The sequence below is a fragment of the Euleptes europaea genome, chromosome 6 (assembly GCF_029931775.1).
Source record: "Euleptes europaea isolate rEulEur1 chromosome 6, rEulEur1.hap1, whole genome shotgun sequence".
In the NCBI taxonomy this organism is placed as follows: Eukaryota; Metazoa; Chordata; class Lepidosauria; order Squamata; family Sphaerodactylidae; genus Euleptes; species Euleptes europaea.
This window is the reverse complement of record NC_079317.1, coordinates 92,610,427-92,621,751: the sequence shown is the minus strand read 5'-3', so window position 1 is coordinate 92,621,751 and position 11,325 is coordinate 92,610,427. Positions and strand designations below refer to the sequence as shown.

The following is an 11,325-nucleotide window of genomic DNA, read 5'->3' as shown; positions in this document are numbered from 1 at the left end:
CCCATTTCTTCCAAAAGAATTCTGAGCAATAATAAATAAATGCTATGTCCTGCAACAAAAAGACCTTCTTCAGCATTTCCTCTCCCCACCTTTTTTTCAAAAATGGCAACCATGCACATTCTATTTGATGGCAGTTCTGAAGTACCTCGCCTTAAACTGATTCCTATCCTGGTTGACAAGTACTGTGGCAGGAGGGTGATATCTTCGTCTTGCCAAGAAGCCTGTTTGGCCATCTTGATGGCACACTTACGGATCGCAGGTGGGACCGAGACAAATAAGCTTTGTTCACTGCATTTAATCAGTAATACTGATGTTTGTTTCTAATGCTGGGTAGGGAAAGCATTTGTTTCCATGGTCAGTGATACAAGAAGGTTAAAAAAAGGTAAAGGTAAAGGTCCCCTGTGCAAGCACCGGGTCATTCCTGACCCATGGGGTGACGTCACATCCCGACGTTTCCTAGGCAGACTTTGTTTACTGGGTGTTTTACCAGTGCCTTCCCCAGTCATCCTCCCTTTACCCCCAGCAAGCTGGGTACTCATTTAACCGACCTCGGAAGGATGCAAGGCTGAGTCAACCTTGAGCTGGCTACTTAAAACCAACTTCTGTTGGGATCGAACTCAGGTTGTGAGCAGAGCTTGGACTGCAGTACTGCAGCTTACCACTCTGCACCCGGGATTCTTATTACAAGAAGGTTAGATACTATTAATCAGATCATACCTCAAGACACCTATGGCAGTTTTGGCTAACCCAGTTTCTATGAACAACTTTGGATGCAAGATAGAAACTGGAAGAACCTTTGCCTACAGCAGCAACACGCCTCAGTTCTTACAGGTTATCAAAAATGCTCCAGAACTAGATTTATCTATAGCCTGGAACTGGCTCTAGAAAACATCCTAAAGCTAAATGTTTAATTGACTTGGAAACAACTGTACTGAAATCAGGAAGGTTGTCAGATTACTTATCAGCCTTGAACCCCTCTTTTGCTTACATGAATTTGTGATCATTCTCAATCTAGAACAGAAAGAGAGGCACTCGCAAGGCAAGTGAAAATCCTGTCCAGTGAAGATTTTATATTTGCATTATATATCAACTGAAACTAGACCTTATTTAAACTTCACGTGTGATAATCCTAGTACTGAACAACCTAGTTTCCCCAGACAGCATGTAGCTGAAAATTCGAGGATAAAATAAGAAATACGGATTCTGTGCATTTCTCTGCCTCCTTACAAAAAGAAGAAGAGTTGGTTTTTATACGCCAACTTTCTCTACCATTTAAGGAAGAATCAAACCGGCTTACAATCACCTTCCCTTCCCCACAACAGACACCCTGTGAGGTAGGTGGGGCCGGGAGAGCTCTAAGAGAGCTGTGCCTAGCCCAAGGTCACGCAGCTGGCTTCATGTGCAGGAGTGGGGAAACAAACCTGGTTCACTAGATTAGCGTCCGCCACTTATGCGGAGGAGTGGGGGATCAAACCCGGTTCTCCAGATTCGAGTCCCCTGCTCCAAACCACCGCTCTTAACCACCACACCACGCTAGCTCTCAGCCTACCATTCCTTGGGTTCTTTGTGGGATAGGTTTGGGCGCCCAAATGAGTTAGAACTGTGGAGATGCTACAGGAAGGAGAAACCTGGAATATGCTGTTTCTCCACCTCCTAAAGTCGTTTGTGATCATTCATAAACTCTTCTGTTACGCCCTACATAGACCCATGGACTTGAAAAGACTTCTGTGCATGGCAGGGCACTGAAGACTCCTCACCTCCCCGTTTCCCATAGTAACAGGTTGTCCTGACCAAGACATTTAAAGATCAAGCATGCCACAGTACTGGCCATCCTCACCTATGATTGGAGTCAGGAAGAGGCAAACAGGCACCAGGAGATGGGGAAAGATCTGCACACACTCACAACAATGAAACAAATATCAACATACACGGAAGCAAAATTACATAATAATAATTATAATATAATAAATACTTAAAATCTATAATCCATACATTGCAATTACGACATTGATAGCTTATTATCATTAGCATTAAGGAGCAGGAGGAAGGCAGAAAAGATCTTCTTTTAAGGGGTTGGCATCCGACAGAGGAGAGGGTAAGAGCACATTGCTACAGGGAGGAACACAGGGAAAAGAAATAATAAATAAAGCAAGAAAGCACATATGAAAGAAGACATGGGGGGGATCAGCATAGACTTAAAAAAAAAAAAAAACCCTCAAACTTCTCTTGACAAGAAAAAAAAAAAAGGTGCTGCAAGCCAGAAATTCACCTCGCAAGACCTGGGTGGTGTTAAGACAGTTTTGTCCCAGAAGTAAAATGTTGAAATGGCATACCACCCTCAGTCATTAAAAAAGCAACAGCCAGAGATGGAGGGTAGAAGCAGGAAAATAACCCTTCTCTGAAGATACGTTTCAGGTGGGTAGCCGTGTTGGTCTGCAGTAGAAGAGCAAGGTTCGAATACAGTAGCGCCTTAAAGGCCAAAGAGAGTCCTACTTTCCCTACTCATATCTGACCACGGGAGCTTTGACTCTCAAAAGCTTATACCATGGAAATCTTGTTGGGTTTAAGGTGCTACTGGGTTAGAATCTTGCTCAAAGTTGTCTCTCGAACCTCCACCCAAAGCAAACTGCTCCCTGCTGCTTTATGGTAAGATTGACTCTGGACCTGGGTTTCAAGATCGGTGTTGCCAACTCCAACTTGCACCACCCCACAGACACTCAGCTTTACCCAGAGCTTGTCCCTACACTGAGTTGTTTTAAAGCTATTGGGAGCCATATCATTGGTATTCTGCTCAAGGCCAGGTTGTAGCACCTGAGGATTGTTGTTCCCTCCTTAAAGATCGAACCCCTCACTTGCATTCTGTCATGCAGATATTCACAAATCTTCTCAAATTATTCTGATTGTCCAAATACATAACCTATTTAAATCCTTTGAGTCCCACTGCTGCGGCTATTCATACTGCTATCAAGCGAGAAACAATTCTACTATGGACCAGAGATCAGAATTTGGAGTAAATTTTCTGGTTGACATGAAGAACTGGGGAGCTAAACGTAACAAATATCTTCAAAGTTAAGAGCAATGCTACATAATTTAGGGCCTATATTTAATGCCACTGAAGACAATGTGAAGTTCTATTGAGTTCAGTAAGACAGCGATTCTGGGCTATTCTTGTTTTCCCTGGAAGCTAATGGGAGATTAATCCCTGGTATGCATTTACCTAATGGCAAGATAACCAAAATAGGATGAGAAGAGTAAGGCCATTTATTCATGGAAGGTTTTGCATTGGATTTGTCACTCTATAGATGCACATTTTCCCCATCTGAATTCTCAAAACTCTGCATGGCGGCTTATTGTTGAGTTTTGAGAATATGGATGGGGAAAAAGTGCATCTAAAGAGTGGCAAATCCAATGCAAAACCTTCCATGAATAAATGGCCTAAAAGTTGGTTTTTATATGCCAACTTTCTTTACCTCTTTCAAGGAGAATCAAACCGGCTTACAATCTCCTTCCCTTCTTCTCCTCACAATAGACACTTTGTGCGTTAGGTGGGGCCGCGTTTGGAGAGAATCGTGGCTCGCCCAAGGTCATCCAGCTGGCTTCATGTGTAGGAGTGGGGAAACCAACCCGGTTCACCAGATTAGAGTCCGCCACTCATGTGGAGGAGTGGGGAACCAAACCCGGTTCTCCAGATTAGAGTCCCCCACTCTTAACCACTACACCATTCTGGTAAGACTGCCCACTCCTTTTCAAGCACAGAGGCCAGGGAAAAAGCAAACCTGATCTTACACTGGCTCAAAGGAGCTAGTTTTCCCGAATGGCATAAGGTGGTAACTTCTTAAGCAACCATTGATCTTCTCTACTTGTTAACAGTATTTATCCTCTATCTTTAGGGAAACGTCTATACTGGAATATATCCCCCCCCCCATGATACAGCTAAACCTGTAATGTAGAAGAGGTTTGTAAGGTTGCCAACATTTTTAACAGGGCCTATGTATCAGTGCAAATCTGTGTTTCACAACAGGATCAAAACAACCCTTATGGACTTCTGAGTTGTAAATTGAGCATATAAACATGGACCTATGATGCAAAGTGGGATAGTATGATTCAGGCTGGCATCGCAGTGATGTCACAATAACATCTTAGGCAGATGCAGAGGTTTAGGATCAAGGCAATAATGCTCAGTTGTCACAGCCAAGGAGGTTGCGGCTGCTGAAATGAGGTAGGATTTCCCAGGTCATTTTTATAAGCATTCCCCAAGGGCAAAGCATTGCTCTACCCAGAGCTTTTAAATCCATTTTAGCTGTTCACAAGGCATCTAAATTTTTAGTCTTACTCTCTTATGGACATTTAAAACAAACCCTGGGGTTGCAACATTACCTGCTACTTCAGTTCAAAAGGAAGTGTTCCTGCTGGGGCCTTACAGATTGTTCCCTGTCTTGTTTTCTGCACCTCTGTTCTTTTCCCATGACAGTGCTCCACTGCTTATTATAAGCGGTTCTTCCTGAAAGCTGTATCTGTTACCATCAGCTGTAAATCACAATGTTCCTGCTTTGCTAGTCCCACCGAAAAAAGAGGCACAGAACAGATACAAATGGTCATTTTTAATGGACCGTTTTAATACCCACTGTGGACCTGTTTAAGCTTGAAGATGATGTTTCCTAGGGCAGTGCGAGCAAGCTGAGATTTGGGTGTTCGACTTGGCAGGACTCAGACTTTGGCCGGGAGGGGAGTCCTTGGGCTTTCTGACCACGTCCAAATCCTAAATACGGTAAAATGAAGTATGAGGGACTCCTAGAGATACTGTTGGGATGACTGACTGGCGTCACCCCATATACACTGCCCTGAGCTCCTCGGAGGAAGTGTGGGATACACCTATAACAACGGCAATGATGTAAGTTAGGCAGAGAGAAAACAATGGTACTACGATCAACTAGCTGAAAATCTACTAGTCGGCAACACTGAATTTGGAGAGGTATTCGCTAGAGCAGGGCTGTCAAACTCAATTGTTATGAGGGCCGGATAGGACATAAACGCCATGCCTCGCCAGCCCAGATTGAGAGTGTGTGGGGGGATGGCTGCCTCGCCTGCCATACGGCCCGGATAAGAGCTCTCGAGGGGGCGGCTCCGGCTCGTGGGCCTTCTGTCCGACACCCTTGCGCTAGAGGGAGGCCAAGTGTGCCCTGTGCTTTTCAAAAACGGAGTTGAATAGATAATTTTCTCATGCATATATGTTGGAGGAGAACAAGTGGATCTAGGGAGCCATACTCAAGATAACTGAGTTAGTTACCCCTCAACACAGCTGAATTATCCTTTCACAAAATGAAAGTGGCACTCTTCGGGGTGCAATTGGGATTTTGAACTCTTAGCGACTGTACGGGACCACTGCGCACTTCATACTCCAAACACATTCCTCTGGACCCAAAAGATGCAATCTTGTCTTTGCGCACTAAGGGGGATCCAACAGAAAGCAATAAAAATTGATTCAAATCTCAGCATAGGTGGCTAACTGTACCCCAGTCCTCTGCCACACCAATTCCAAAACAATTTCCAGGTCCAAGGGGGATCACTTCTGAGATTGCAGCGTCTAATCTGAACATATCCTGATAAAGCAACAATTACTAAAAAGTCTAACAGGACTCTGCCTTGTTTCTTTGTAGTGTACAGACAGTAGTTACTACAGTCAGGAAACAGACAATTTGATGCAACAACATATTACTGCTGCTCCCTGTGGTTTGTGTTTGTTTTTGAACCTGAGATTTTGTTTTTTTTTATCTTGTGTTGGACTATTTTTTTAAAAAGAAACACACACACACACACATTAAAATTAAACAAGAAAGGAAACGGGAAAATAAATGAATGGAAAGGATTTCATTTTTTCTTTTAAAAGCTACACAAACAACCCTGAGGTATTGGCTCAAAAACCAGCATATGAGACGACAGAAGAAAATGCAAAATCAGCGACACGAGAGAGAAAAAATGTGCTTTCAGCTATGTTAAGAGACAGCTCTGTGGCCCAAATGGGGGGCAGCGTTGCAGCGTCGAACAGACGCCTTTGCTACTCCCCGGAAGGGATGAAGAAGTTCAGTGTGGCCAACAGTGGAAACATAAACCATCCACTCCCACTCGTGTGTCCTGGCTGAGAACTTCTACGGTTGTTCAGCGGACTACCCACGCTTCTCCAATTTGCTTATCTGAGCATTTATTCCCTTGCTTTAGAACCACCTCTTGTACCAGTGAGAGACAGTTTAAAGAAAATGATAACCAAATGGAGATATCTGGAAAACGTTTCATGCGGCAGCCTCATGCGAGGATGTAGTATTTGACCACTATGTACCGTGTGGACAGCTCAAATCATGGGGCAGTGCTCACAACGCTAGTGGCCATCAAGAATGTGAGCACCTGTGATAGAGGCTTTCCATGTGATTGGGCCTGTTTGCATAGGAGCGCATAAAAGTTTCTACTCTAAGGGAGCCTGTCCATTTTCAGTGACGTCTGTATTAGAGCCGTAATGCTAGATTCGCTCTTTTCTGCAACTAGTGGAAAGCAATTCAAATTCTTCCCTCATTCAAGGTCAACCTTAGCACAATGTAGAAAGAGGCAGCCCTGTAGGTGGCAGGTTTCTATTTAAGAGTGGCGAATGATCCGTTTTAATTGGTTCTTGTAGGTTATCCGGGCTGTGTGACTGTGGTCTTGGTATTTTCTTTCCTGACGTTTCGCCAGCAGCTGTGTCAGGCATCTTCAGAGGAGTAACACTGAAGGACAGTGTCTCTCAGTGTCAAGGGTGTAGGAAGAGTAATATATAGTCAGAAAGGGGTTGGGTTTGAGCTGAATCATTGTCCTGCAAAAAGTATCAAAGGTAATGTGCTAATCATTGTCCTGTATGAGGGTGTGGTATGTTAGCACATTATCTTGATACAGCTGCTGGCGAAACGTCAGGAAAGAAAATACCAAGACCACGGTCACACAGCCCGGATAACCTACAAGAACCAATGAACTCTGACTGTGAAAGCCTTCGACAATATTTTGATCCGTTTTAAAATGTATTATTTTACTTTTCAGTCTAAGGGGGATTTCGGTTCTTGACTTCACATGCCAAAATGCCTCGGGCCAGTCCTGCTACAACAGTGGCCTACTGGTGTCCATCTTTAAAAAGTGCTAGATGAATATCACCTCCATTTTCCCTGTACGTGAAGATTTCTTCAAGCATTCCCCCAGTGTGGTAATCAGGTAAGAGAGGACTGGATTTCCTTTGTGGATAATATCCAAGTCAACTAATGTCATTTCTCAAAAAGAAGACAAGCAAGACATGTGTCCAAGCTCCTCTTCGTAGCAACACATCTGAGGGGCTGGGAAGGTGGCTGCGGGGTGGGTGGGGATGAATCGGAGAATGGAATACTACTTGTCCTTCCTAGAATCTCCTTCCTCAAAAGGCTATTTCGTTTGGTCTTCTTCTAGTTCAGCTTTGTCTTTGGGCTTCTTTCTCATGGCTGATTGGGGAACCCCCTATGACAGATCCATGCTGGAGAACTGGAGCATTTTATTCATTCTTTACCGCCATTCTCGCAGTAAGCAGACACTGCCCTTCAGTGGCCCTGGGGAACTTAAAGGAATTTTGTTCTGGTACCAGAATAACATAATTCAATCAGCTGGCTGAAGCGGTCCTTTCCCGCAGATTTTGGGTCTCAAGCTTACCCTCGCAGCTCCCCCCGCTTCCCCAAAGCCTGCTCGAGGCTGGTTTTAACACTATTCAAATAACAGCAGCATCCGAAAGCACGTCACAGCCACAACTACCACCACCCTTTGTAAGGGCAAGGAAAAGCCTATCCGTTGTCACTATAATTCATCCGGGAGATAGCCTGAGCTAATCGAAAGGGACTGATCCCCTGGGAATCCAACCCCGTGATCTCTATGTGCTCTTGAGAGCAATTCAGAACACTCCGTAAACACGGCTCTGCCAGTGCAGCCTGCTGCCTCCTCCCTTTCCTGAGACTATGGATCCTCACGCCTCCCTTTTGCAGCAAAGCAAATGCCTGCCCTTGCAAGCCCCACCCTGCTGTCCCCCACCAGCCCAGGAAAGGGGGGACGCTTTATGGCTTTGATTGCAGATGCAATAGAAGTCTCGGAAGTAAGAAAGAAGAATTAAGAAGGATTCCCGGCTCAGTTTGTGTTGAAGATTTTCTTGCTTTTCTTTTTAAAATAAAAGCGTGCGCGCACAGACACACACACACAACACACACACACAAAAGATTTCTCATCCCACTTTTGGGGGCGTCTGCCTCACTGACGTGAGCTACAGAAGGAGCCGCAGGCCTAGGATATTGCTTTGAAACTTGTGTTTCAGATTTAAATACCATACACAGTAAAAAGAGAGCGGAAAGTACCTCCCCTACATTGTCTGAAAATCATTGCCAGAATGAACAGCTTCAAATAAATTAAAAAGAAAAGTTGAAATATCATCTGTTTCAATAAAAACTGTAGTAAAACCATTTAAACTTTTTTTCTTTGTGTTCTCTCTCTCTCTCTCATATTATATATAATATATATTTTTATATATATAGGGCTGCTGTAAGGCAGCATTAAAGAACACTAGCCAGAGAAACACAAAGGAGCATGCTCAGTATGGCGGTGATAGGTTGCAGGGCGGGGGGGGGGGAGCCAATAAAAATCAGCTCCTCCAGGTTTCGGCACCCCAATCTGGGAAGGAACCACCGATATAAAATGTCCAACCATGATGGAATGGAAGAGGAACTCTCTTCCTGTAACGGGAGTAGTGTGTGGACAAAATATCAGTCATTTCCTACAGGTAAGATAGGAATGTATTAACAACAATGGGTAATGCACTCTAACAAGAAAATAACCTGTTTAACTTCCCCCGATTCTCCTAACGATAACCTTCCACCAGAAGAACTTTTACATTGAAAGTATAAATTGGAGAAAAGGGTTTAGCTCTGCCTGAGCTTCTCTCTCACCACATCTTTTAAAGTCAGACCTCAGCGTTCCCACTGTCCCTTGCGGGGAGCAAAATAAAACACTGCTGCATGCGAAAGAAAAGAATTCCGGAATTGGAGAGTTAATAAAGTCCCCCACCCTGCCCCCGCCAATAAGGGAATGTGGCTGTGGTTGGTTTTGGTGGTGGAGGTAGGAGTGAAAGGGGGGACTAAGCACGCACCATTATGTTTCTTGACTTTGGATTCATTTAGCTTTGCCTTCGTTTTAGCATGTGTGCACTTTGCAAATGCATACAGGCATATAAATAATACTCCCCACCCACCCATGCCTCGCTTCTCCCCAGTTAAATATCTCGCCGGCATCCCCACCCCCCACCCCACCGACCAGCGCACACGCACTTATTCTCAGATCTCGCACGGCGAACGTCAGGACACCTCTATGATTTCCATGCTGCCTGAAAAGCTAGACTGTTTGCTGATTTTGCCCAGGTCTTCCCGAGACCTGCTCTCTGACAAGGTCTCTTCAAACTCCATCTGGCAGCTCCTCCTCTTGAACTGCTTCTCGGCCGCGCTGTCCTCGTGCCAGCTGTGCCGCACGTCTCGCGGCTCCCCTCGCTGCTTGTCCCTCAGTCTGATCTCGCAGCTCGCCTGGATCGTGCTGCAGCTGAACGAGGAGTAGGCGGTGGCGCTGGCAAACAGGGCCCCGCTCCCGCTGCCCTTGCCCCCTGGGGCCGAGTCGGTGCTGAAGTACCAGGGGTTCTCCGACGAAGGGGTGCCAGGGGATTCCAGGTGCACCCCCCAAGTGCCGGCAGAGGTTGGGGTGGTCACCGGCTGAGCCAGCGGCTGCCCCGCGCTTGGAAGGCTCAGCCGAAGTGTCTGCTTGAGGCTGTCCTCCATGCTGGCGCTTTTATGCATGGCGCACACTCCGCTGAAATTAAGGCTCAGCCCATGGGCAGGGGAGCCTGCCTGGTGCCGGTGCTTCCGCCTCTGCCGTACTTTGGCCTCCAGAAGGAAGTCGGGGCCGCTAGGCCAGTCCGGACTGTCTGGAACGGGAGAGAATTGGCAGGTACCATTAGGACCTGATGGGCTGTCGAGCTTACAAAGCTTGGGGGTCTCTCCTGCCTCTGTTGGTTCTTGGGCCTCTTGCCTTTGGCTAGGAGAGTAGGCCGACTTGATATCCAGGGAGAAGGAACGCTTCAGCCGGTTGGTGTCTTGGATACGCTCAGAAGACAAGTGCAGCCCGTTGAGTCCTTGCTGTAGCACGGCAGGTGAGACGACCTTGGGAAATCCTGATGGCCTCTCAGAGTCAACTGAGGAGATCTCCGTGCTTGTGCTTCTTAATACCTCCTCGGCCTTTTCTGAGGTAGACTGGTGTTTGTTGCCTTCCTGTGCTTCAGATTGTTCTTGCTGGAATTCCCCATCATTCTTCTCCCCTTGGGCCTTCAAAGCCTTGAGCAGCTTCAGACTTCTCTCATACTCTAGAAGTTGACCCAGGAAGTTGAAGTTGGGTGAGATGGAAGGACGCCGGTCTTTGACAAACCTGCCAATGCAAACAAAACAGCCATGGTTATTACTTGATCTACATTCAACAGGATTCTCCAGTTCCTTGAAACTCTAGTTCTGGGAGGATTTAGTTAGCAGAATATGGCCGAAGATGTTAAAAAAGTAAAGGTAAAGGTTCCCTGTGCAAGCACCGGGTCATTCCTTACCCATGGGGTGACGTCGCATCCCGACGTTTCCTAGGCAGACTTTGTTTACGGGGTGGTTTGCCTGTGCCTTCCCCAGTCATCTTCCCTTTACCCCCAGCAAGCTGGGTACTCATTTTACCAACCTCGGAAGGATGGAAGGCTGAGTCAACCTTGAGCCGGCTACCTGAAACTAACTTCCGTCGGGATCGAACTCAGGTTGTGAACAGAGCTTGGACTGCAGTACTGCAGCTTACCACTCTGCGCCACGGGGCTCACTGAAGATGTTAAAGAGACCTACAATTCAAAGCAGTGCTAGGAATCTGTTGGCTTGGTCCTTTCTGCACTTTTAAAGAACTAGAGGTGCAAATATTATGCTTTTAAGCTTTCTGCTTATCTGGCAGTAGTTTGCTTGAAGCCTTTGTGGCAGTCTGCTTCAGGTACATAGTAGCCACTGGAATTGCCTGGATGTGTTGGTTCCTTGTATGTGCACAAGCACTGTCACAACATTAACTTGTTTTACATGTCACAATAGCCATTTATGCATGGGAAGTTTTGCCTTGGATTTGCCAATCTCTAGACGCACATTTTCCCCGCCCGAATGCTCAAACCTCTGCATGGGAGGTTATTGTTGAATTTTGAGAATCTGGATGGAGAAAATGTGCATCTAGAGAGTGGCAAATCCAAGGCAA

The 11,325-nt window shown here is 45.9% G+C and overlaps 1 protein-coding gene across 1 annotated transcript in view; it reads right to left on the bottom strand.

Annotated features, from left to right (window-relative positions):
* Positions 1–9,336: 9,336 nt before the first annotated feature.
* DUSP8 (dual specificity phosphatase 8) overlaps positions 9,337–11,325 on the bottom strand; it is an 81,162-nt gene continuing 79,173 nt past the window's right edge. Inside the window, exon 6 of the mRNA XM_056851010.1 lies at positions 9,337–10,488. Within this exon, the coding sequence (XP_056706988.1) occupies positions 9,375–10,488 (1,114 nt within the window). The 3' untranslated portion in view covers positions 9,337–9,374. The remainder of the gene's footprint in view (positions 10,489–11,325) is intronic.